This window comes from Oryx dammah, unplaced genomic scaffold (assembly GCF_014754425.2).
Source record: "Oryx dammah isolate SB20612 unplaced genomic scaffold, SCBI_Odam_1.1 HiC_scaffold_11, whole genome shotgun sequence".
NCBI lineage: Eukaryota > Metazoa > Chordata > Mammalia > Artiodactyla > Bovidae > Oryx > Oryx dammah.
In genome coordinates, this window is record NW_024070195.1 from 32,169,447 (window position 1) to 32,193,056 (window position 23,610).

The 23,610-nt window shown below is 42.8% G+C and overlaps 1 protein-coding gene across 2 annotated transcripts in view; it reads right to left on the reverse strand.

Annotated features, from left to right (window-relative positions):
* The window catches only part of RUNX2 (RUNX family transcription factor 2), a 224,964-nt gene that overhangs the window by 109,978 nt on the left and 91,376 nt on the right, over positions 1 to 23,610 (reverse strand). For both annotated transcript variants that reach the window (XM_040249531.1, XM_040249530.1), the window contains exons 3-5: positions 22,688 to 23,043; positions 13,729 to 13,885; positions 7,790 to 7,894 (exon numbers count right to left, since the gene is read on the reverse strand). In XM_040249531.1, the coding sequence (XP_040105465.1) occupies positions 7,790 to 7,894; positions 13,729 to 13,885; positions 22,688 to 23,043 (618 nt within the window). The remainder of the gene's footprint in view (positions 1 to 7,789; positions 7,895 to 13,728; positions 13,886 to 22,687; positions 23,044 to 23,610) is intronic.

A 23,610-nucleotide genomic window follows, 5' to 3' on the forward strand; every position in this document is an offset into this window, starting at 1 on the left:
CAGCAAGAATGTGAACATACAAACTGTGTCCAGACAAATCAAACAGCTTTAAAACAATTTTGCTGTCCCTTCATCCAACACACTTCACATGCTTCCCGTCCTTTTTCACATCTGACCAAGCTCTATATCAGCATCCACCACTGATAAATAAGCAAAGATCATGGGCCAGGCACCATTAAAAGTCTCTTCCTACACCCAACCAGGGTGAAGAGTAATGGAGGATAAAATCCAGCTGCCACTGACACCATCTGCAACGAGGAATAGCGAATGCCAAGACCATGATTCTTGTCACCCTTTCTGGGGCTGGAGAACTGGAGAGAGCCACTGGCCTGGTGGTCCAGTGGTTAAGACTTCACCTTCCAATGCAGAAGGTATGCTTTCGACCCCCGGTCAGGGAAGTAAGAGCCCACATGCTGCAGGGTGTGGACAAAAATTAAACAAATAAATAAAAGATAAATTTTAAACTGAACATTCACTGGAAGGACTGAGGCTGAAGCTGAAACTCCAATACTTCAGTCACCTGATATGAACAGCAGACTCTCTGGAAAAGATCCTGATGCTGGGAAACACTGACAGGAGAAGGAGAAGCGGGCAACAGAGGATGAGATGGTTGGATGGCATCACTGATTCAATGGACATGAGTTTGAACAAAATCTGGAAGATGGTGAAGGACAGGGAAGCCTGGCATGCTGCAGTCCACAGGGTCGCAAAGAGTCGGACACACCTGAGCAACTAAAGAACAGTGAACAACAACAATAATAAACTTGAACAAAAATAGTCTTTATGGAAATTTTTAATATTCATTAAAAACAAATTTTTTTTAAAGAACTGGGTGGAATAGCATGGGAGAAAAATGAGATGCCTCAGGGCCCAGATCACTGTTTTATTTAAGTCTGTCTTAAATGTTCAGTTTATAAGGTAAAACCTCTGTAAACAGAGGTACACAAGAACGTAGAATAATAAAATGTTCTCTAAAGAATTAAAAACGTGCAATGAACTGGGCACAGGTGACAAGAAGCAAGCAGGAAAAGAAAACAGTTTCACTGCAGGACATAAGCCTGACAAGTTGGTGAAGCCGAGTGCTGAGACAGCCCTGAAACACACAGGGTATCCTGCACACCCAGAGAGTTTCTCCATCACCTAAGCGCTAGCCCTGCTGAAGTCACAAAAGGAGTTAAGCAGAGCAGTGCTGCAGCCATGCCCTCCAAGCCTGCAGGAAAGGAGCTAGATCGTGGGAAAGAAAAGGCAGGGCTTTCCCCTTCTCCCCAGCTCAGGACGGGTAGGTGGCCAGCACTGACCAAAAGTGTCCCAGTAGCAAAGATACAGATGATGGCTTTGGTCTCTCCTGGAGGGTAACTATGATTTACTTCCCTGGGGCACAGCACACGGAAGCTCTTAGAAACCCATTCACATGCATTAGGTATCAGATTTGCAGGTGTACTGGCAAGGGAGAATTTGTAAAGCTGAGTGATAGAGAGCATAAAACCACCAGGCTTGTTCATTTGAGGATCCACAGACCACCTGACCTGCCTCTTGAGAAATCTGTATGCAGGTCAGGAAGCAAGTTAGAACTGGACATGGAACAACAGACTGGTTCCAAATAGGAAAAGGAGTACGTCAAGGCTGTATACTGTCACCCTGCTTATTGAACTTCTATGCAGAGTACATCATGAGAAACGCTGGACTGGAAGAAACACAAGCTGGAATCAAGATTGCTGGGAGAAATATCAATAACCTCAGATATGCAGATGACACCACCCTTATGGCAGAAAGTGAAGAGGAGCTAAAAAGCCTCTTGATGAAAGTGAAAGAGGAGAGTGAAAAAGTTGGCTTAAAGCTCAACATTCAGAAAACGAAGATCATGGCATCTGGTCCCATCACTTCATGGGAAACAGATGGGGAAACAGTGGAAACAGTGTCAGACTTTATTTTGGGGGGCTCCAAAATCACTGCAGATGGTGGCTGCAGCCATGAAACTAAAAGACGCTTACTCCTTGGAAGAAAAGTTATGACCAACCTAGATAGCATATTCAAAAGCAGAGACATTACTTTGCCAACTAAGGTCCGTCTAGTCAAGGCTATGGTTTTTCCTGTGGTCATGTATGGATGTGAGAGTTGGACTGTGAAGAAAGCTGGGCGCCAAAGAATTGATGCTTTTGAACTGTGGTGTTGGAGAAGACTCTTGAGAGTCCCCTGGACTGCAAGGAGATTCAACCAGCCCATTCTGAAGGAGATCAGCCCTGGGATTACTTTGGAAGGAATGATGCTAAAACTGAAACTCCAGTACTTTGGCCACCTCATGCGAAGAGTTGACTCATTGGAAAAGACTCTGATGCTGGAGGGATTGGGGGCAGGAGGAAAAGGGGACGACAGAGGATGAGATGTCTGGATGGCATCACTGACTCAAAGGATGTGAGTCTCAGTGAACTCTGGGAGTTGGTTATGGACAGGGAGGCCTGGCGTGCTACAATTCATGGGGTCACAAAGAGTCGGACACGACTGAGCGACTGAAGTGAACTGAAGATACTTTGACTACAGATTTGCCCAGCTGCCAAGCAAGGCAAATAACCTCTTTATGTTCAAATATCTAATATTCTTCTCCCATAAGAGGACTGATCTGACTTGACTTGCTGTTGACCTGCTGATACCAAGCGCCACAAGGTATCACCCACCCCTCGTTCATCTGGTAATTACCAGACTGGTCTAATGCAGAGTGAAGCTACTAGCACTGGAAATTGGAGTGACCTTGAAGAACTTCAGATGTCTTCCAGAATAAAAAGTCAGAAGACTTGTCAGGAAATGGTACCTCAAAAAATTATTTCTCCTGTGGCGGCAATGATATTTCCGATATAAGCACTTATGGAAGTAGGTGACATAGGTGGTCCAGTGAACCACCATCCCCATCATTCATCTTGCAAGATTTTTTCCCCTCAAGCCCAGGCTGCACGTGTATCTTGTTTTAACCAATAGAATATGTAAGAAGTGACTCTACTCCAATTCTGAGCCTTAAGAAGCCTTACAAAGGCCTGCAAGTTCCCACTTTTGCACCCAAAGGAACCCTGAGTTGCTACATAAGAAAAGACTCCGATAGAAAAGGCCACATGGAGAAGGTGAGGCTCTGGAAATATAGGAGAGAGAGAAAGGCCCAGCTGTCGCCTCCTTCCTGCTGAGTGTAACCTTCCAGTCACCCCATGAAGGCACCAGACAAGGGACTAAGACCATCAGGCATGTTCCAGCACCAGCTGCCATCTTACTGCAAGAAAGACCATAGACAACCCATCCAGATGAACCCCAGTCACCCCACAGAGTTGTGAGAAATAATAAACTGGTGGCTGTTTCTTTCTTTCTTTCTTTCTTTCTTTTTTTTTACTTTTTTCTGCACCAGGAAGCTTTTGGGGTCTTGGTTCCTTGACCAGGGATCAAACTTGGGCTTCCTGCAGTAGAGGCACAGAGTGCTAACTACTGAACCACCAGGGAATTCCCTGGTTGCTATTTTAAGCCACTGTGTTTGGGGATGGTTTGTTATTTAGCAACAGATAACTGACAGAGCAGCAAGAGAATAAAAAGACTTCCGACTGTGCAAGGTGATTTACTTTTTCCATCCTCTGCACAGCCAATAATACCCTTCCATCACTCTTCCTCCTTAACTCAGAACCACAACAGTAGAATATGACACTGAGCAAGATTTCACCTTCCTGGAGAAGTTCTTTCAAAAGGACTGCAGTTGGAAGCGACTGCATACGTGGAACAAAAGATCCTAATAGAAACTGATGTTTGAACGAGTTAGGCATCCAAACGTATTACCGGAGCTGCTGCTGCTCCACTGACTTCTGCTGGTGAACATACGGCAGTACCTCTTCAGAGCTAACTTGCCAACAGAAGGTCAAAATGCCTTGCCTAAACACAAGGCTGACAAATTTGGGATCTTAAGTATGATGTCATGTCTTAAACCGATAAGCTGGCGGAGAAAATAAATGGCATTCTGTAAAGATGTGTACCATTCTCATGTTTACGCTACTTAAGATGAAGGTTCTAATAAGTCATCGGCTGTGTTCCTTTAAAGGGAAGTTTTATAACTGAGATGAATCACAACTGCAAAAGATCAAAGTTAAAAAACATCAATGATGCCATGGGGTACTTTTTAATCTTGTAATGAGTGATGATCATGCGCTCTTATGAAGTTCGTCCAACTGCCAGCGCCAGATGTGTATATTAAGAGAAGGAGTTGTTTGTGATGTGACAGTACCCGTTCAGCTGCCAGAGACAGAAAACATAGAAGGATGAAACCTTTCTGATTTTTTGAGTGAAAAGCAAGCCTTGGCAGATGGGCTGATAAGTGGGGCCTCCGAGGGCATCAGTGCCCTCGCATCCTCTTTTGGACTTTGCTGCGAACAAGCTGTTTATCATCAGTTCTGCCCAGCTGTCCCCAGGCAGCATGAATACCTGCTCCAGCACAGTTTATAACACTTATTAGTGTCATTTACTAATGAGCAGAAATTAGTAAAGCCATCTGCAAGAAAAAAAAAATATTACCCGAGAGAACAGAAGCTAGATGGTATCTATTTCCTGGAAGTGTACTCTAAGCAAAAACTACAGCAAACTTCTGACGCTGAAACTGATGTAATAATAGCTCATGCTTACTGAGCACTTACTGCCCGACAGTCCCTGGGCTGTGCATTTTAGATACATGACATCACTTAACATCTTTGCAGCAACGGATGACGAAGATACTATAATTAGTCTTCTCACTTTATTATTAATTATTTTTCTCACTTTAACAGAGGAGGAAACTGAGGCCAAGAGAACTTAGGTAACTTGCCTATCACCACACAACTGGTGAATGGCGGCATCCCGGGCTTTCAATCCAGACAGCCTGATGCAAAAGCCCACACCCTTAATCACTGTCCTGTTGCTGAGTAAAGACCCAACCAGTTAACCTGGAACCTGTCCTTGTTCAAACAGCTCATCTGCCAAAAGTAGTCTTTTCAACTTATACTGTATCTTCTGAAGAAGGAGTGAAATTCCATTAACAGGACCAAGACAGCAAAAATACTCAATCCCTTCAAACTTTCGCAGTAAGAAACAGACGTACAGTCTTTCAATGACAACCATTACTTACAGAATTAAAATTTTGTGGGAGAAGATGCTAAAACAATTGAATTCACTGTCTTTTTTTTCCTCCCCTCAGGAAAGCCTTTTCCTAAAGCTCTTCTCTGTTAACAGTTGAGAAAATAAGCCACTTTGAAGAAGTCTAGAGCAGTGGTTGGCAAACCACAACTTGTGTGCCAAACCTGACCACCCCCAACCTATTTCTGTAAATAAAGTTTTATTGATATGCAGCCACTACCATTTGTTTATGTATTGTTGAAGGCTGCTTCTGAGCTACACTGGTAGACTTGAGTCCCTGTGGCAGATATCATAGGACCCAGAGAGTTGAAATCATTTTCTATCTGGCACGTTACAAAAAAAAGTCTGCCAACTCATGTTCTAGAGGATTCTTCATTTAACATTATACACACACCTATCAATTAAAAGCCTTCAACTCAACAGTTGAAGGAAATTTAAAATCTTGGGCATTTTCCACACCTGGGAGTCTCAAAACTAAAGAACAATATTGAGAAGAGGGTTTTACTTACAAACATTCAATGCTCAGACGGCCAAGAGCAGGGCAGAAGGAAACAACCCCGGACCAAGAATACAGGTTGTAGGATTAAAATGTTACTGATACCAGACACAGCCAGACACTGAGTTTGGCCAGTCACCTTGTGATGTCAGAGAAATGACATCGCATTTCCACAGATATTTTTGGTTTGTAAGCAGATCTAGGGCAGTGGTCTGCCACTCGATTTCTAAATCTGCTTCTCCCCAGCACCTTCAGCAGCATCAAAAGCCTAAACTCAGGTCACATGCACTAGCTGCTCTATCCCTAACTCTCACTGCTTTCAGAGCAGTTCTCTGTCTTTACAGGGACTGAGCCTAGCAACTGTTCATTCTGCCAATAGCCTCCTGGTAATGAGGTGATACTACCCTTGCTTGAAAGAGAAGTGACTCTCCCAAAGCTATTCTACCTCCTTCTTTTTGTCACCACTTTCAGAATGAGGCAGCACCCACCTTCCCCTGCTTCCTCTCCCAACCATCAAGTCTGAGCATCAACTTGTGAGCATCTGGAGATATACACAGAGAGAGAGAGACATACACACACACACACAATGATGGTTTTTCCAAGAACTGAGAAAAGCAGCTGAGATCAGCAGGAAACATCTTTACAAGATAAGTATTAGTCGTGTTAAACATGAAAAGACTACCATCCTGCTTGGTGCATTATTAAGGATGTCCCTGCCTTTTCAGGAACTTGGGGGCTAATCAGATAAAATGCTAGATGTCTTTCATCCTAAACCATCGTTCCAGATGGAGAGTGGTCCAGAAAAGTCAGGCAAAAATCCAAAATTAGGCCAGATAGCCCTAGGCTGATCCATTCACCTGCACTGCATGACTGCTGGCCCTGAGGACCAGAGACGGGGCAGCCAGAGATGTGTGTGTGGCCACCGCCTAACAGGACACTCCTAACCTGAGCAGACAGAGCCAGCACTCTCATTGCTGAGAAACCTAGAAGAACGCCATATACATGCAAGAAGGAGAAAAGAAAAACCTCAAAGACTGACTTTTCAGGCAGGAAACCTCCCTAGCTTGGGTGAGCAGTCAGCCTTCGTGAGAAGAGACAGTGCGAGAGGAGCGGAAGGCAACACGTCTTCCCATCATGGCTCAAGGACAGGCGGCCCCAGGGGCAGAGGGGAGGCAAAACTTCACCAGCCCTTTGCTCTCGATTTTAGGAGCAGAAAAGCTATGCCATTGTCTTGGCAGGTGTATCATTATATAACAAAGATTTCTGCCAGCTGTCCCTCCACCACAAGCCAAATTAAACTCTCCAAACACAATGGCTACATCTCCAGTGGATTCACTCATCAAAGGCAGAGTTCTGTATGATGTTTCCATTGGCACAGAATTTTTAAGGTTGTATATATCAAATAATCTTTAATCCTTAAACATATTTAAATTCGGCTCTGGTAAGTATGTTCAAATCAGTTTTAGGGGTGGAGGGGGGAGCAAACCTGTTTTAATTTAGATTTAAAAGGAAAATGCATATTAGCGCAAATGGATGATGGGCACTGCCTTCAAATGATGCTGGTTCAACCTTCCCAGGAGACAAATAAACCAAGGTGGATTTAAATCTGGCTTGACTCTATCTGCTAAAGAAACTATCTATGGCAATTACTAGAACATGAGCAAACAACAGTGTTGTAACAATCAAGCAAGTTATCATTTGCAAATAAATTCTTTGTAATTAAGCAGTGTGCTCTCTATAAAGGGAATTGAGTGGGCGAGTTAAAAAGTTAAAACACATTCTTAGACCATGGGAAACACACGCAAAAGCTTTTTGACTAAGCTCAGGATTTTGCAGTTTATTGTTTTCTTCCTCAGCTCTCATGGGTCTGTTCTGCCTCATCTATTGTGTCCAGTGGATGAGCAGAATTTTTTTAGCAAAAAACTTACAGTAACGGAAATTCACAAAGTTATGTTGGGCTTAGCAATTTTGAGGCAAAGGTGAAAAGTGTAATTTGATTTTCCACTAACTGTGAAGATCTAATTGCCCCTCGTAAAAATATATACAGATAGCAAACTTGGCAAAGTAACTCTTCAGGTGAAAGTAGCACTAATTGATCTTGGATAAATTCCTCACAGGGTTTCCACAAATTCTATTCCCATTTCCAATAGGAAGGCAACCACTTACTTCTGGGTTCCCGGGGTCCATCCACTGTGACTTTAATAGCTCTGTGATAGGTGGCTACTTGGGGAGGATTTGTGAAGACAGTTATGGTCAAGGTGAAACTCTTGCCTGCAGATAGAAAAGGGGAAATCCATAGTGAATATAAAAAGACAGTATTGATATAATGGCAGTACTAATGTCTACATTGCATTTAAGCATCTCTGAAGAAGTAACCATACACAAACAAGGGTCAAGACTCCTTATTCTAATGAGAAACCCTCTGATGGCCACTTTAGGGAGTTACTAAGCTCATGAGCACTAAAATCCTCATCTTCATGGCAGTCTTGTACAGGGAGGCTCCAATTTCAAAAAAAGAGTTGCTCAGTAGCAAGAGCTCTAATGCAAACAAAAACTCTGGACCACTTGAAGAGGGTTCTCTTTGCTTTCAGTTTTTCTACAACATCAGGAACACATCCAAGCAGACAATTTTAGAAGTCTTTATTTAGGATTAGGTCATGACCCCGTGAGAGAACAATGCTAAATCACTGTTGATTATGCTATTGACTTCACATGGCTTTAGCATTTCATTTGCTTAACTGCACTACAATGAGAAGATGAAAGAGTAAGATTCTTATGGGAATCATTTTAACAGGAGCCAGTGTCTCCCGTCCTGGCCTTAATGTGCCTGTGGTATGATGATTTCATCATTACTGGAACAAAGTTTTTCTCCTCCCTGCCCACCCCTTCCCTAACATACCTCCTCATCTAACAGCCATCTTGAAATGACTCCCTGACAGTAACTTATTTTTGGTAAATGTACATGACATCTCCCAACGTAAACATGAATGCTTGCTTTCAGCAGAGGTTGTGCTTCACTGAAAAAGTACATTTGATGTTTCAAATTAATGAGCTAAAAAAAGGTGATGAAGTGGGGGTGGGGGGTTGGAAGGGGGAAGGGTGGCAGAAATGATGGGGAAAAGTTTGGGTGCAGATCTGGCTGTTTGCTTTCTCCAGAAGAAGATACCAGACTCTGCTACCCAGACTCACTGACAGTTGTAATCAGTTAGATTTGCGACGGTTAGTCATGTCAGATAGTCAAAACTGCAAACTGTTACAAGACAGGAAAAGGTGGGCGTGAAGCAGTGACTCAATAAAACATTCAGCAATCTCAGGCCAGAGAATTCATTTAGCCTGCTCCTGGGACAGAGCTTTGAAAAGCTCCTTTCCTTTTGCCTTTTTTTTTTTTGGTCAAAGACTGTTTTTCCCTTTACTGAAAGCAGAGGGTATGAAATCAAAACACAAATCTTAAACAATATGTAGCAACACAGAGTTTAATGCAATCTTTTCAAAGCTTAATATGGAACAGGTTGTAGAGGAGGCTTAATGTAGAACAGGCCTTTGGCTGTCAAGTCCAGTGAATGGGTTTTCTTTTCAACCCAGACCATGTAAGTTCCTAAAATATGTTTAAGACACATATCATTTGTTACTAGGCATATATAGTTTTAAGTCTCTTTGGGTACCCTGTAAGCCAAGAAGGTGTGGGCGGGGGGGGGGGGGGGGGGGGGGGAGAAGGGGGGGGAGAGAGAAAGGGAGGGGGAGGGAAATATGAGGAAAATGAATATTGATTAGAAACCAGTGAAGTGCCAGTCACTTCATGCACATTATCTCATTTAATCTTACCCACTCAGGTTTATCACCCTCATTTCACAAATAAGGAAACCGAAGCTCAGAGAATCTTACTAATTTAACCACACAGCTAATAAGTGGAAAAAAATCAGGATCTGAAACCAAGTCTTCCAGACCCTAAAATTAATGCTCTTCTTTTTGACTTTGTTAGAGAACATTTTTAGAAACTAATAGGTAATTTATGGCTACATGTGTCCCAAACAGCTCTATCAGACCAAGAAACAAATATAAATCTACTAATGAAGTATGTCAGCCAGAATGATGAAATCATCTATCTTTAAAGTGTCACTGATATTCTGTATTTTATCCATTATATATTGAATGTTATATGGATTTAAGAAATTTAATTATCTGGTTAGGGAACAAAGGATTTATTATAAACATTAAGACTAACCAGAAGAATAAGGCAGCCAGGAGTCTGAACTACTCACAGAAAACTGAAAGCCTACAGAAATGGAGATTAGAAAGTCGAGTAGGAAGTCACTGGATCCAGATCAGGACCTTAAAACAATGGGAAGATCTGGAGGAGTGAATGGGCTGAACTCCTAGATTGAAAGGTAATTTGCATTAAACCATAAAAAAAAAATAAAATCCATTCTGGGTTGGATCAATGGCCTGTGAGCCAGGACTGTGTTTCTAACAGTGCTTCAAGAGTGGTGCTTAGAAGACAGTTGTCATCCATGGCACGAATCTCCATAAACCAAGGATGTACACATCTCAGTTGTCCTTAATGACTCTTAATAACCGCAAGAGACAGTGCCCGTGAATTTACCTAAAACATTTCTGAGAACATTGCTGTTTGAGACTTTCACAATGTACTCCGGATATTAAAATGCACTGATGCTTCTCCACAATTCATAGAAACACCTCACATAGGAACAAAAGAAGGTGAAATATAAAATTCACCATCCAATGTTCACATCAGAACCGACTTTCTATGAAGACTTCATTTTAAAAAGAGTTGGGTCTGAGAGAAAGGAAACCAACATGAAAGTCTGACTGAAGTCTTCTAAAATCAAATCCTAAGAATCAAGATGAACTTTAACAACTAAAACAAAAGACAAAGCGGTTCCTCCCACTTCTTATTGCCTCTTCAGAAGGAACATGAACCTAATCGTTCCAGAAACTATCACCCAACTGGGTCATTTGCTCTTGTCCCTATAAACAGTGATACATTTCTGAAGTCAAATGTTTACATGAGTATTCATGACTTACTCCCTTAAATTAAAAAAAAAAATTTCCAAATCCCGTTGTTTACTACTCTCCATAAGCGATAAAAAATGCAGCTCTTACTTAGGGAGCTAGCACTCCTTAGATGACTAATTGTAGCATCCTTAGCTTCATCTAGGAACTAGTTCTGCAATATGTCCTCAAGTCATATATTTTCTGAGACACACATAGGACCTGTCATTGAAAGACAACTCTAACCTAGCCTGAGGGGCTGTCAGAAATAGTGGGGAAAATTAAGACTATAAGCACAGATTGTATCCAGAATTGACAAAGTACCATGCTCTGCACACTACAGGTGTTTAGAAGTGCTTGTAAATTAAAAGCAACTCGCTTGACGTCAAAAGTGAGGAGGCACACCAAGAAAACGTAAAGACCAAAGTCACTTTCAATACTTGGCTTAAACTATAAAGGAGAAAAAGAGAAAAAAAATTTAAAAATGTAAACCACTCCCCACTGAATGCAAGTTTCACCGGTGCTCTACTCGTATTCCAAAGCACTTCGAAAAGCTGTGGTCCTCGGATAACGCATAATGCCAGATAACCCATAATGCCAGAGTAAGTAGCCATGTTACTGCTTTATAAATCGAAAACTGTTTTTTTTAATTCCTGAGAGTGTATCTTTCTACCCATGAAAAAATGTAGCATTTGAGGAACTTGCTGGTTTTTCATTTTTTAATGCTACTGAAAATAGAAAATGTAAATAGCTGGGCAGCAAATACAATGGCAGCATCTTGTTGACCCAGACTTTAAAACTCAACAGAAATATAGAAGTGTGAAAATCAAAGAGGAAGCTGGAAAGGGACTGTTAGAAGCAGGTCAGGTACACAGGCAGGTTAAAGGATTTCCTGCCACTGAAGAACTGACCCATTTTTTCTTCTCAAAGGGTAGTATCTCATCAATATTCTCTGTCCTTTTTCCCTCTTCATTTCAGCTTGATATTACTGTTTCCTTTCATATAATATTAATGCCCTGATTTAAAAATCTATTATTAGTGATACATCAATTTTTCTTTCTCTCTCCACTCGCTCCCCCCACCCCCAATCTAAGTCTCGAAGACAAGTCTGGACCAATTTCTCCATCCTGCCTCTGGCAGCAGACTGTGGCATTTCAGATCCTCCACCAAGTCCCGGCTGCTTCAAAGGAAAAATCCTACTTTCTTCAGTTAAGATCATAAGAAATATAGGGGGAGGGGGTCAGCTCTGTTTGGACATAATTACACTTCATCAAAAGAAGCTTTCTTCATCTTCCATGCGTGAAAAGTCTGCAAGCAGTTAAGTCTGTCTTTTTTTTTTTTTAATATAAAAATTGCTATTTGGGAAACCAGCCAAAACTCAGAAAGCCAATATAGTAAAACAGTGCACACCCTTTGTTTCTCTTTGAAGTTTCTTAAATAAATATGTTGAGGGTTTACAAAGTACACTATCACTTTGCCATAGTTTCTACTCAAACTGATCAGAGAAAAGTTATGCAGCATCTATATCATACCAAAGCAAGATAAATGAAAACTCTAGTTTGTATCTGTAAAATGATGTATAGCGCCTGGTCTTTTAAACACTAAAATTCAACAAAGTAATGTTACATTAGAAGAAAGATGCCCTTCAGAAGATACAGGTTCAGAAGATACATCATGTTCAAATTTCTCTTCTTACTAGAAAAAAAGAAATTTGAATTGTACAGTGGGCCTGCACAGTAACTGAGGGGAAAAATGAATACACACACATACATACCTTACACCTAATCAGTCAAGAGTGAGACTAAGATGTATCTTTTTTCTCCTTTTAATGAAAGTGAACTAAACCTGATGCAAAGATAACCCCTTGAGTTTTGATTCTACCAGAGGCTCTCATTTTATTTCAAATCTTCAGTGACAGTATCTCATTAGCATGCATCTTTTTTTTTTTTTTTTAAGTTAAAAAGTACAACTTCTTGGCCCTGTTCCTAGAAAGTAAACTAAAACTACTCACCGGAAACAGTCTTGCATGAATTTCCCTTATCAAGTTTTTACAATGGTAATAATTTGACATCTGATCCAAACTAAAGGGCAATTATTGGACATGGTTTAAAAATTGATGCTTCTCATTTCCTAACACAAACCTGGGTTAAAGTCATTCCACAGGTCTTTATAATTTATTTATAATTCATTTCACTCCAGTCCTAAAGTGGTTTATTTTCCCTCTTCTCATCAAAATACTTAAAATGGAAATGTCAGATTCAATCAATCAGTAAATGAACATAAAACTTCTAATGAATGATGATTAAAAGTCTTGCCATAGAATAAGTAAATAAAAGCCAAAATACTGGTTTTCTTTGAGACTTAAAAAAAAATATTAACTGCATTTATGAAACAGCTACAAAAACCCTAAAAGGGATTATTTTCTCTTTTATGATCTTTTTAAAGATTCCTAATATTTGAATGGGGGGTATGGATGGTGGAAAGTCTTAAATAATGTGGAAATATTTAGAGTCCCAATCATTCATCTGTCTAGGCAATTCCACATAGTCATTCTAACATAAGTAATACATTATTCACTTATTCAAATGAAAAGCCTTCTATAAAAGCCTATGATTTTTAAATAAGTTCCTATAGGAGTAAATTAAACCCTACAGAGGTAACATATGTGACAAGTGAAGAGCATTATGCTAGCTGTCCTTGCTACAACTTAGAGCAAAATTGATATTACCAGGAAATTGATCCAATGCACTCCCTTTTCTTTGCCCTTTGCCACTGAATGTACTCAGTTATTTGGCTCCTCATAACTCAGAACTTGAACCTCCAACTGTTCTTCCTTCCACCTCATATGCTCACACCCAGTGAAATTAGGAACTGGTCCTTCTGAAAACATTGTTTGAATTTTCAATATCATAAAACAAATCAAAAAGGCCTGAGTACTCACTAAAACACTCAACCTCATCTGGACGTATTTAAAGAAAACTTTCAGTAATTCTATTCGGTAGAAGGTGCTGATTTGTATACAGACTTAGCCTACATTTCATCAGAGGATCCTAAAGTGTTTATTCCATTATCCATATGAAAAATCAGAGACCTACCTCTTCCACTCCGGCCGACAAATCTCAGATCGTTGAACCTTGCTACTTGGTTTTTCATAACAGCAGAGGCATTTCGGAGCTCAGCAGAATAATTTTCATCGTTACCCGCCATGACAGTAACCACAGTCCCATCTGGTACCTCTCCGAGGGCTACCACCTACATAAAACAGGAAAGAGAGCAGCAATAATGGCATCTCAGAAAAGCTGGAGAACTGAGAATATAGTCTCATCGTAAAGGATGCACTGTATCAGGACTTAGTGCTGTAGTCCAGGAATGGCAGACAGGAACGAGGCATCTGCATACGGGTTCGGATGCCACTTCAAACAGACCAACGTTTCAGGGCCCACCCATTTCAAAGGCATGCAAAAGTTTCCTTCATTTGTTGTTGGACTCTTCACAGAATACATGTACATTTTTATTAAATCCCCATGTTAAGTTGTCCATAGGAATTATACCACAGAAGGAAAGCTGATGCCCCACGTGCAAACTGCATCGTACATATTACGGCACTATCTGTCTGCAGTGTGGAGCTCCCCGGGGTGTGGTCTCAGCCAGATCATAGCCCCCACCCAAAAAAAGGAAGTGTGGTCAGCTCCATGGGATAAGACATTTAGGGGAAACCTTACAGTTCCTGACTACAGGGAAGTCTAAATGTGGTGTGGTACCCAGAACTACATTTCATCAACTTACTCTGAGCTAGGTATTCAGCGTTCAATCACACTGCAAATCATGACAGAATGCCCACTCTGCAGTGGGATCCATTGGAATATACAAAGCTATCATGAGCTTAAAGTCTAGGCACAGGAATAAAGACATGTAACAGGCTGAAAATTATCACTGACACATGAGTGGTACAGACAGAAAGTGCACCTTTAGCCAAACTTCTGTCTCATCCTATCTGCCATCTTGGAATGACACACTTGCCTCCTTAATCTTCAGCAGTTAACCTGCAGCCGACTAACTCGGGAAAGTCAAGATCCAGAATAATCAGTCTTTGAGGCTAATAAACATTTTTCACTGCTGCCAAGGAACACACTTTTAACCAGGGTCAGCTAACTTGCAAATAGGTGCCTCTGATTAACATGGAGCCCAGAAGGGACTGTTGGTGCAGAGTCTTTGCCGTCATACATAAAACACACTATTCTTAAACCTATTACCAAGGGCCTGCCTCTTAATAATATCCTTTCTCGCAGCTAACTTCCAGGATCCTGTAATATTCAGATGATTTCCATCTCTTGCTCATTCGGCTTCCAGATGCCCTTGCAGTGAGTAAGCCAAGGCGCCAACTACAGTAACCCCACCACCCTCCAATGACAATACCCACGTGTGCTTGCCTGTCTGGCAAATATTACCCTCATCCTTCCGTTCCTCCCTCTTTTGTCAAGATGTCCATAAAGCAAACCAAAGCATTTAATTCCGTGCTCCTAATACAATTCGTACATAACTCTCATTAAAGCAGATTTCTTACAGCATGATGAAACAGACATGATCACTAAACTTTAGAACTGCCTTTCCCCCACCGAGGAAGCCTGCTCCAACACCCCTCCACTCTGCCCTTGGCTCCAGCCAGGGAAACAACCCAACAAACAAAAAGCAAAAAAAAAAAAAAAAGTCAATATTTTTTTCACCTTTACTGTTCTTTCAGGGTTTCTCAGTTCTATGCCTCCTTTAGAGTGAAGTCACTCAGTTGTGCCCGACTCTTTGCAACCCCATGGACTGTAGCATACCAGGCTCTTCCATCCATGGGATTTTCCAGGCAAGAGTACTGGAGTGGGTTGCCATTCCTTCTCCAGAGGATCTTCCTGACTCAGGTCTTGAACCCAGGTCTCCCACATTGTAGGCAGATGCATTACCAACCGAGCCACCAAGGAAATCCATGCCTCCTTTAATACTCTGCTATTCGGTTTAAAATCTTAAAGCTGTCCTCAAATTATAGAACCCACTTCTATAGCATCCCATTGTACTCAAATAATCCTCATTTCAATGTACATATAGGAATGACCATCATACTCCCTTTGATACGCTAGCCCAAAGCTAAGAGACTCTGTCTAGGGGCCCAGATTATATGAGACTAGAAATTACAAGAGGCAGGGGCCTTCATCTGCCTTGTTCACCACTCTATTCTCAGCTCCCAAAACAGGGCCTGGCACAGAGTAAGTGTTTGATAAATATTTTTGAAATGAATAAATGAAAGAGCTCCATAAAGAGCATCACGTCCCACCGCCAACAGTCCGTGAGAGAACCAGTTAAAGTTTGAGTCAGCACTCCCAGCTAGAGGCAATATGCCCTTGCTCCAAACTAGTTTTCTGACAACTTTTTCCGTCCCAGAGGAGAGGGAATCATGCCCACTGTCCTTTACCCGGAATATACGGTTACTCTATTCAATCTGAGAAGTCTCCCAGGTCAAGGGTAAATCCCATGAGAGCATGGCTTCCTTCTTGCATACTTGATCTAGTGCCTCAAGCGGCTACTGAACACAGGTAATGCTGTACCCCTGATGGGGGCAAAGTACTCATCAACTTTTCAAATTTACAAGGCCAAAAATATGCACATCTGAAAAATACTGAAATAACTGACTGTGTTTGCCAGTATTCATTTGAATGCTTGACATTTTTTACACTCAGCATATTGTGTTTTAACACCTGCTGTGTGGCTTTCTATGTCAAAGTAAATATGGAACCAGTAAGTGTATTAATGAAGGCAGAAAAGTTGGACTCTTTAGAAGAGAATTAATGCACCAAAAATCAAGAGACCCTCCTCTTTACCCCCACCTCTATTACCCCTCTGCCATGATCGCAAGTAACTTCATCTCCTGAAACTACAGTTTTCCAACATAAATTGGAGATAATTTTTTAAAGTCTGTAAAATGTAGAAGATATACCATAAGTATAGAGTATAATTATAACTATGTGCTTTTAGTAAGATGAGCAGGCTAACTTCTGTTCCAAGTCGGCTGTGTGCTAAACACAGGCTTTTCCTTATAAGCATCCTTAAAGGGTTCAATTCAATATGTAATTCTTTACTTCATGTCCTGAGATGTTTTTTGGTGTTGTTGAGAGATATAGGACTGCTTATGGGTTTCACTCCAGGCTGGTGAAATTTCCAGAAAAAAAATGAAGAAATCTGCCCCAATATAAAGATTTTTTAGAGCTCTGGGACATTATTATTTTACTGCATATTTTTAATATAATGGATTTTTTTTTAGTTAGAAGAAAAGGAAAATTGATTCAATATGGGAAAATATGAAAGAAAAGATCCCTAAAAGTGAAATACATAAATCCACTTTTCTTTGCTTAAGCAGTATAATAATGGCCATATTAAATAATGGTATGTTTTATGTATCACATTTAATAACAAAACAAATAGGTCATCACAAATTGTGTGAGTCTTCTATGAGGCTTACAACTTGGCCTGGAAAAAAAATGCTAACTAACAAGATATAGTGATAACTTTTCCTGTTTTGGCTGAATTCTATTTTAGTAGCTAAATCTATTTGTTTTGGGGTTGTTTTTTTTTCTGCTATTCACTCTACCACATCAGATTGACTAATGTTTTTCTGAGGAAAAAAAGGGAGATACAGAGAATATATTTGATTTTATATCAATCAGAAGTGTAATTATATGTTTGAGGGTTTAAAAAAAAAAGAAGTAGATCTCTGAAGCTAAAAAGTTTCCCTTGGAGATTCTCAACTGTGTTTATCTAAAAGAAAACCAAAAGAATCAAGAAATTTTTACACATTTCATCTGCACCAAACCCAAGCAATGCAAAACATTTTAAGGGGTAGAGAGCACTCAAAAATCACCTTTTAACTAGTTAGTTTAGCACTCAAAATTTTGTTTCCACATCACCCAATACAAAAGTTCTGTTCTGCAAAGAATAATTTGTGATGAAACTTTAACAGTTACTTTTCTAGGTGCTTTTCAAATATAAAATCTACCAATTCAAGAAACTTCATGGGGAAGAGGGAAGTAATTTTGTGTCCTGACATTTCAGAACAGAGAAAGAAGTTCCTTTATTTAGCACACCTCACGATAACAAGCATTTAAATCACATGATATAGAGCTTGTGAAAAATAAAGTAAAAGGATATTCAACTCTAAAAATGCTATTGAAAATTTTTATGAGGGTTCCTCTGACTACATCTGTGAGCTACTCTGAAAGAGGAGCAATGGAGAATTAACTCAGGCCCTTAAAATTGTTTTTGTGGTCTTATTATATGGAAATTTAAATTGCTTATGACATTTCCATAGACAGAAGTCAAGTCTTCGCTAATCAATTACTCTTCAAGACCAGTATCACTTGGGCACACTGTACTTGCAGCAAAATTGAAATATAATTATTTTTCAAGATAGAATATGACCAAATCTATCTTTGGAATAAAAAGAAAGGTAAGGGAGTAATTGCAAAAAGGAAAAGTTTTATTCCTATGGTAATTATGTAAAGATAACTTTAAATAAACTATCGCAAAGTTTCACAAATATTAGTTACTTTTAGACTCTAACCTAGAACTTAGAAAAACTTGATTGAACTGTACAGAAAAGAGTAAATGTAATATAAAATAGCATTTCTTAATTTTTATACTATATGTCAGAGAAATTTGATGGGCATTATTTCAGTTTAAGCCAGAAATTCATAAGCCATGTATCAAGCTGATTTAGAGCATCTAACAATGGATATTCTGGAATTCTAAAAAGATAAAAACAGCAATCCCAAAGGGGCAAAAATAATGAATGACATTTTACCATGCCTGTTTTCAAATATAAGTTTTTAAAATTTTTTATTTATTTTCCATCTAAAACTATTTGTTTCTATTATCTTACCAGTAAGTTTTATATTTACTCAATCCTAAAATTTTGAATTTTAAATAATTTTTCTTGCATCTAAGGGCATAACACAAAAATAAGTCTGTCTTCAAACAACTTGAGATCTATTATGATGTACATAGTTTTGCACAGCAACTCAGAGTAGGTTTAGCAAAGTTTTAACATGCTTAATAACCTGTTTTCTTTGTTTAGGTATAATTACATTAAAAAGACACAAACATAAAATAAGATCGCTAATTATGTAAGGAAAATACAACTCACTATGTCAACTAGGTATTAGCTACATACTTGCTTATGAAGAGAAAAATGGCCAATGATGTCGAAAAAATTATTTTCAAATAGAAATTGCTCCATCATTTTGAAACCCTACTTGTGACAAATACTGAAAGGTATTATTAAACATGCAGAATTAACTATGAGCAATAGATCATATATCGAAAAATGTGTTTTCTTTCTTTAACACTGCCAGAAAAACATATGATCCTGGTAAATATACAGACCAGTGTTCACTAACTTAAAGCAGTGCAATAGTCTTACACTACTTTTAACTTTAAAATACACATCTGGACTTAAAATTTCTGCATAGTGTTTCAGCTTGAAGCTATTTAAAGCAACTGAGCTACGAACCCTGAACACCAAGCTTCAGGATGAAAATGCTGACAGACTCCTAACTTACAAGGGTGCCCCTGGGCTAACACGTTCTCCCCACTATTTCTACCTGACCATTAACTAATGCAATGAATTTGCATATCGCTTTCTCATCACTGCCACTACCCAAGACAGAAAGGGCCTGGGATCCTCTAATAGTATGCCTTAACTATTTTAAGCTTTCAGTGACATACACCTGAGAGAAACGTTAAAAATATTTATTTCCATTTCCTTGACACCTGGGAGGACCGAACATTTCAAAACTGCAGAACTTTGTTAAAAATATAATGCTAATAAACAACTTGGTATAGTTTAAAGCATACACGTTGTTTCTGCACTTTTACATGTCAGTGTATTAAGTACTCTCGTATAATTCCAAAACAAGATCAGATGAACAACGCTAGTACATGACATGTCTTAATGCAATACACTACCAATATCATTTTGAAGCACTGTTTTAAGTTAACATATCAAAACACAGTCTACTGAATTCATTTCTGATCTTCTACTTTGTAGAGCTCAGTGTCACAGGCATAAAATATGGGCTCAATAAATATATTGATTTGAATACCAGACTTCTCAACAATTAAGTTCTACATTAAATATATTTACCTGTCTGCTATCTACCCAACAACACTATAATTTACTTTGTACATAGCTCTGAATATGATAGCCAAATTGCTGTCACCACTTTTAAAACTGAGACTTCTTCATATTACTTCTTCTTTGCAGATGTATTTGATTATGTCGCAAGAGTCTAGAAAGTCTACCGCTCACAGGCTTTTATCTCCAAAATAAGGTAAAAAGAGGTTGATTTTACTAACATTCAGATGAAAACAAACAAAAATATTGTCAAAATCTGGATGTTCCGGGTATCTACACATCTATTTTCAATAGAGACAAAACTTCTATACTGAGTGGATGTCAGCTGTCCACCACTATGTGAATTTTGTTAAACACAAGTTTAGGGAGGTGGGAAAACATGAAAGTCAAGATTTACATTAATTCAATTTATCTTTCAGTTAATACAAATTAAAACATTCAATTCAATATGGCCATGTGTTATCTATGGTTTTGTTTACTGGTTAAAAGTAAAATTACTCTATAATTAAAAATAAGTATGATGAATAACAGAGAAAGCAATTTATTTTCAAAATATTTTTTAAAGGGTGATAATGAGAAAACCTAAAAATAGTCAAAACATCTGAGAACAGCTCAAACTAAATTGCATTCTATCTTTATGCCAAAAAGAGCCTTTCTAGTCAAAGTATTAATGCTCAGAATCAATTCAGCACCATAAATGCAAGAGTATAGTTCAAGACATTTATACCTTAAAACCATGTTTAGCAAAACTAACAATATCAAACATCTAGAGCCTTAATTTTTTCATATCCTGACTTCTGGCATTTTACATACATAATATCTATTTATTTTTATTATTTGCTGTTTTCATCCAGGGCTTTTTGTGTTTTGAGGGGATTTGGGGAGGAGGGAGAGGTAGGTGGAAACAAATTTCCACTCTCACATAAGGCTAATTAGAAAATTCTGGACCCTTGGACGATGACTTGTAAAAGATATCTCTCACGTGAAAATCCACATTTCTACGATTCACCTATATTCTGAGCTTTCCATATTTCAAGGAAGGAACGCTTAACCTACAAAATGGGTGGTTTATAAATGGGACGGTTAAAACACACACACGTTTCTTGAGCCAACTGCAAAATGAAACTTGCCTCAGAATGCAACATCCCCTTTCCATAATAATTCATTCTGATTCCTGCTCTGATAGAAGACCTAGCGAGATAACCAGCTCTAATTGACCCGGACTCCTCTTTCGTTCCACCCCACCCACACACGGAATCTGAACTGGTGCGTGGCGCAGGGGGGTGGTCCACTGGCCCGTGGGAGTTTGGCCCCAGGGTCCACAAGGGAGGAACTGGCGGGGTTCCTCCCTCCCCCCTTCACCCCACCCCAAGGCCTGGCTTACCCTGCTCTCCACAATCCCAGAACCCAGGGGACCCAGGCCCACCTTCGCGGGTTCAGAGGCTAGACTGGACCGGAAGCATCTTTCTGCGAGCCCTCTCCTCCGCGTCTGGCTCACCGCCCCCTCCATCCCAAGCGCCTAATCCCTCGAGGAGGAAGGGCCTGGGTACCCCTTCTCTCCAGCAACCCGGGGCGCTCTGAGAGGGGGCGAGGGCTGCCGGGCACGGGGGGACCCCAATTGCATCACAGAGAGACTCCGGACCCTCAACCTGCCGAGCCGCTGCCCGCGACTCCGGCTGCTGACATCCGCCTTCAAACTAACGGGCCAGGCGGACCGAGGAGGCCGCCGCAGGACGCGCGGGGGGTGCTCTCCAGCCTGGGGGGTGGTCACTGCCTCGGCGCCCAGGTCGCGGACCCGAGCCTCCCACGACCTTTCAGAAGCGGGAGGGACCTTTGGGGTCTGAGTCCTTAAAAGAATAAGGCAAATCTCACAGTGTCACCTCAGTTTTCAAGGCGGGCGAGCCGAAGGCGTTTCGCAGGTTTCCCTTCAGCCTCGCGGCGCGGCGAGCCCCCGCCCCCTCCACTAGCCCGCGCCGCCTCGCACTCGAGGGTCTGGCTCCGGGGACTCCCGGGCTCCCCCGCCTCCGGGCGCGCGGCGACCCCGGCGGCCCCGCCTTCCTCTGCAGCGGGATCCGGCGAGGGTCTGCAGGCTGAGGACGCCCCCGTCCCGCCTTCCCATCCCTTGCTCCCCGAGTCCCTAAATTTGCCCGGACCCTCTCGGACACCCGTAATGCGGCCCACGCGCCGCCGCCAGCAGCCGGCACCCGGCGCCCCGCCCCGGGCGCGAACGCCCGGCGCCGGCACCCCACTAACACTGGCCCCCGAGCCCGGGAGGGGCCGGGACAGCCAAGGCGCAAGCCGGTCAGAGAATGGGGCGCCGAGACGGGCGGAGGGCGTTTGGGAGGGAGGGGAGGAGAGGGTAGGAGCCAGCGGAATCCCGAGGAGGGGCGGCGCGGCGGCCCGCAGTCGGCTTCAGCCGAGATGCCGGGGACCGGGGCGCGGGAGTCTCAGGGGAGAACGCCGGGGATCCTCGCCCCGGAGGAGTGGGGGGCGGGGTGGAGCTCGCCCCGGCGGCGGCTCCGAGAGTGGGCACCGGGGGATTCCTGTGGGAGGGGAGATCGGCTCAGAGGAGTGGGTCGGGACTTTGGCCGGGAGGCTCGAGGGGTGATGAACGGATAGAGGGGACACGGGCGGAGATGGTGGCTTCGGGCACAAGTGGGAGAGGGAAAGATCTGTGCGGGACCACTAACGCGGCGAGCCCAGCTGGGGGATCCCGAGGAAAAGGGCCAGACGGGGGTCCCTCAGGTCGGAGCCACAGAGGTACGAGCCTTGGAGGCCTCCCGGGTCGGGACCCGGGCCCCCGCGGGCTCGGAGACGCCTGCGGGCAGGTCCGGCGGCGCCGAGCCGGGGGCGGGGGGGGGCGGGGGGCAGCCGCAGTTTCTTACCTTGAAGGCCACGGGCAGGGTCTTGTTGCAGCGCCAGTGCGAGGGCAGCACGGAGCACAGGAAGTTGGGGCTGTCGGTGCGGACGAGTTCGGCCGGGTGGTCAGCGATGATCTCCACCATGGTGCGGTTGTCGTGCGGCGGCCGCAACCGGGGCACCGCGGCCGCCGCTGCCGCCGCCGCCGCCGCCGCTGCCGCCGCCGCTGCCTCCTGCTGTTGCTGCTGCTGTTGCTGCTGCTGCTGTTGTTGCTGCTGCTGTTGTTGCTGCTGCTGCGCAGCCACCACCGGGCTCACGTCGCTCATCTTGCCGGGCTGCAGGCTGCTGGAGGGGGGGCTGAAGCGCCGGCTGGTGCTCGGATCTACGGGAATACGCATCACAACAGCCACAAGTTAGCGAAGTGGCCGGGGGAGGGGGAGGAGGGTGGAAATGAGGGGCGAGGAGGAGGAAATTGGGGGGGTGGAGGCGAGACGGGGGAAAAGGGGCTGGAGGTGATGGGGCTGAGGAGGTGAGAAATCAAGTTCGATGAAGCCGACTGCCGGGCGGAGTCTGACGGGAGCCAGCGGCGGCGTTGCGGAGCAATCGGCTTGGCGGTTGGGGAGACCCGAGAGGCGCAGGTCTTGATGGAGCCTTTGGAACACCCGGGGTGGCAGCTGCGAACGAGCACCGGGACGTGTCTGGCCCGGGCAGGCGGGAGGCTTCAGTCTGCAGCAACTTGGAGTGGGGCCCCCTGGGGCACCGCGTCCTGGGTGCGCTGGCGCCCCCTCCCAGTTCGAGTCCGGCGGTGGAGCCCAGTGGGTTCAGCAGTCCAGCCCCGAGGCCAGGATCGCCGCGCGCTGCCCGCCACCGCCGCTCCGCGCCGCGCGCAGCTATCCGGCTGCAGGCGTCCGCGCCGCCGCCCGCCCGCCCGCGCCGCTGCCGCCGCCGC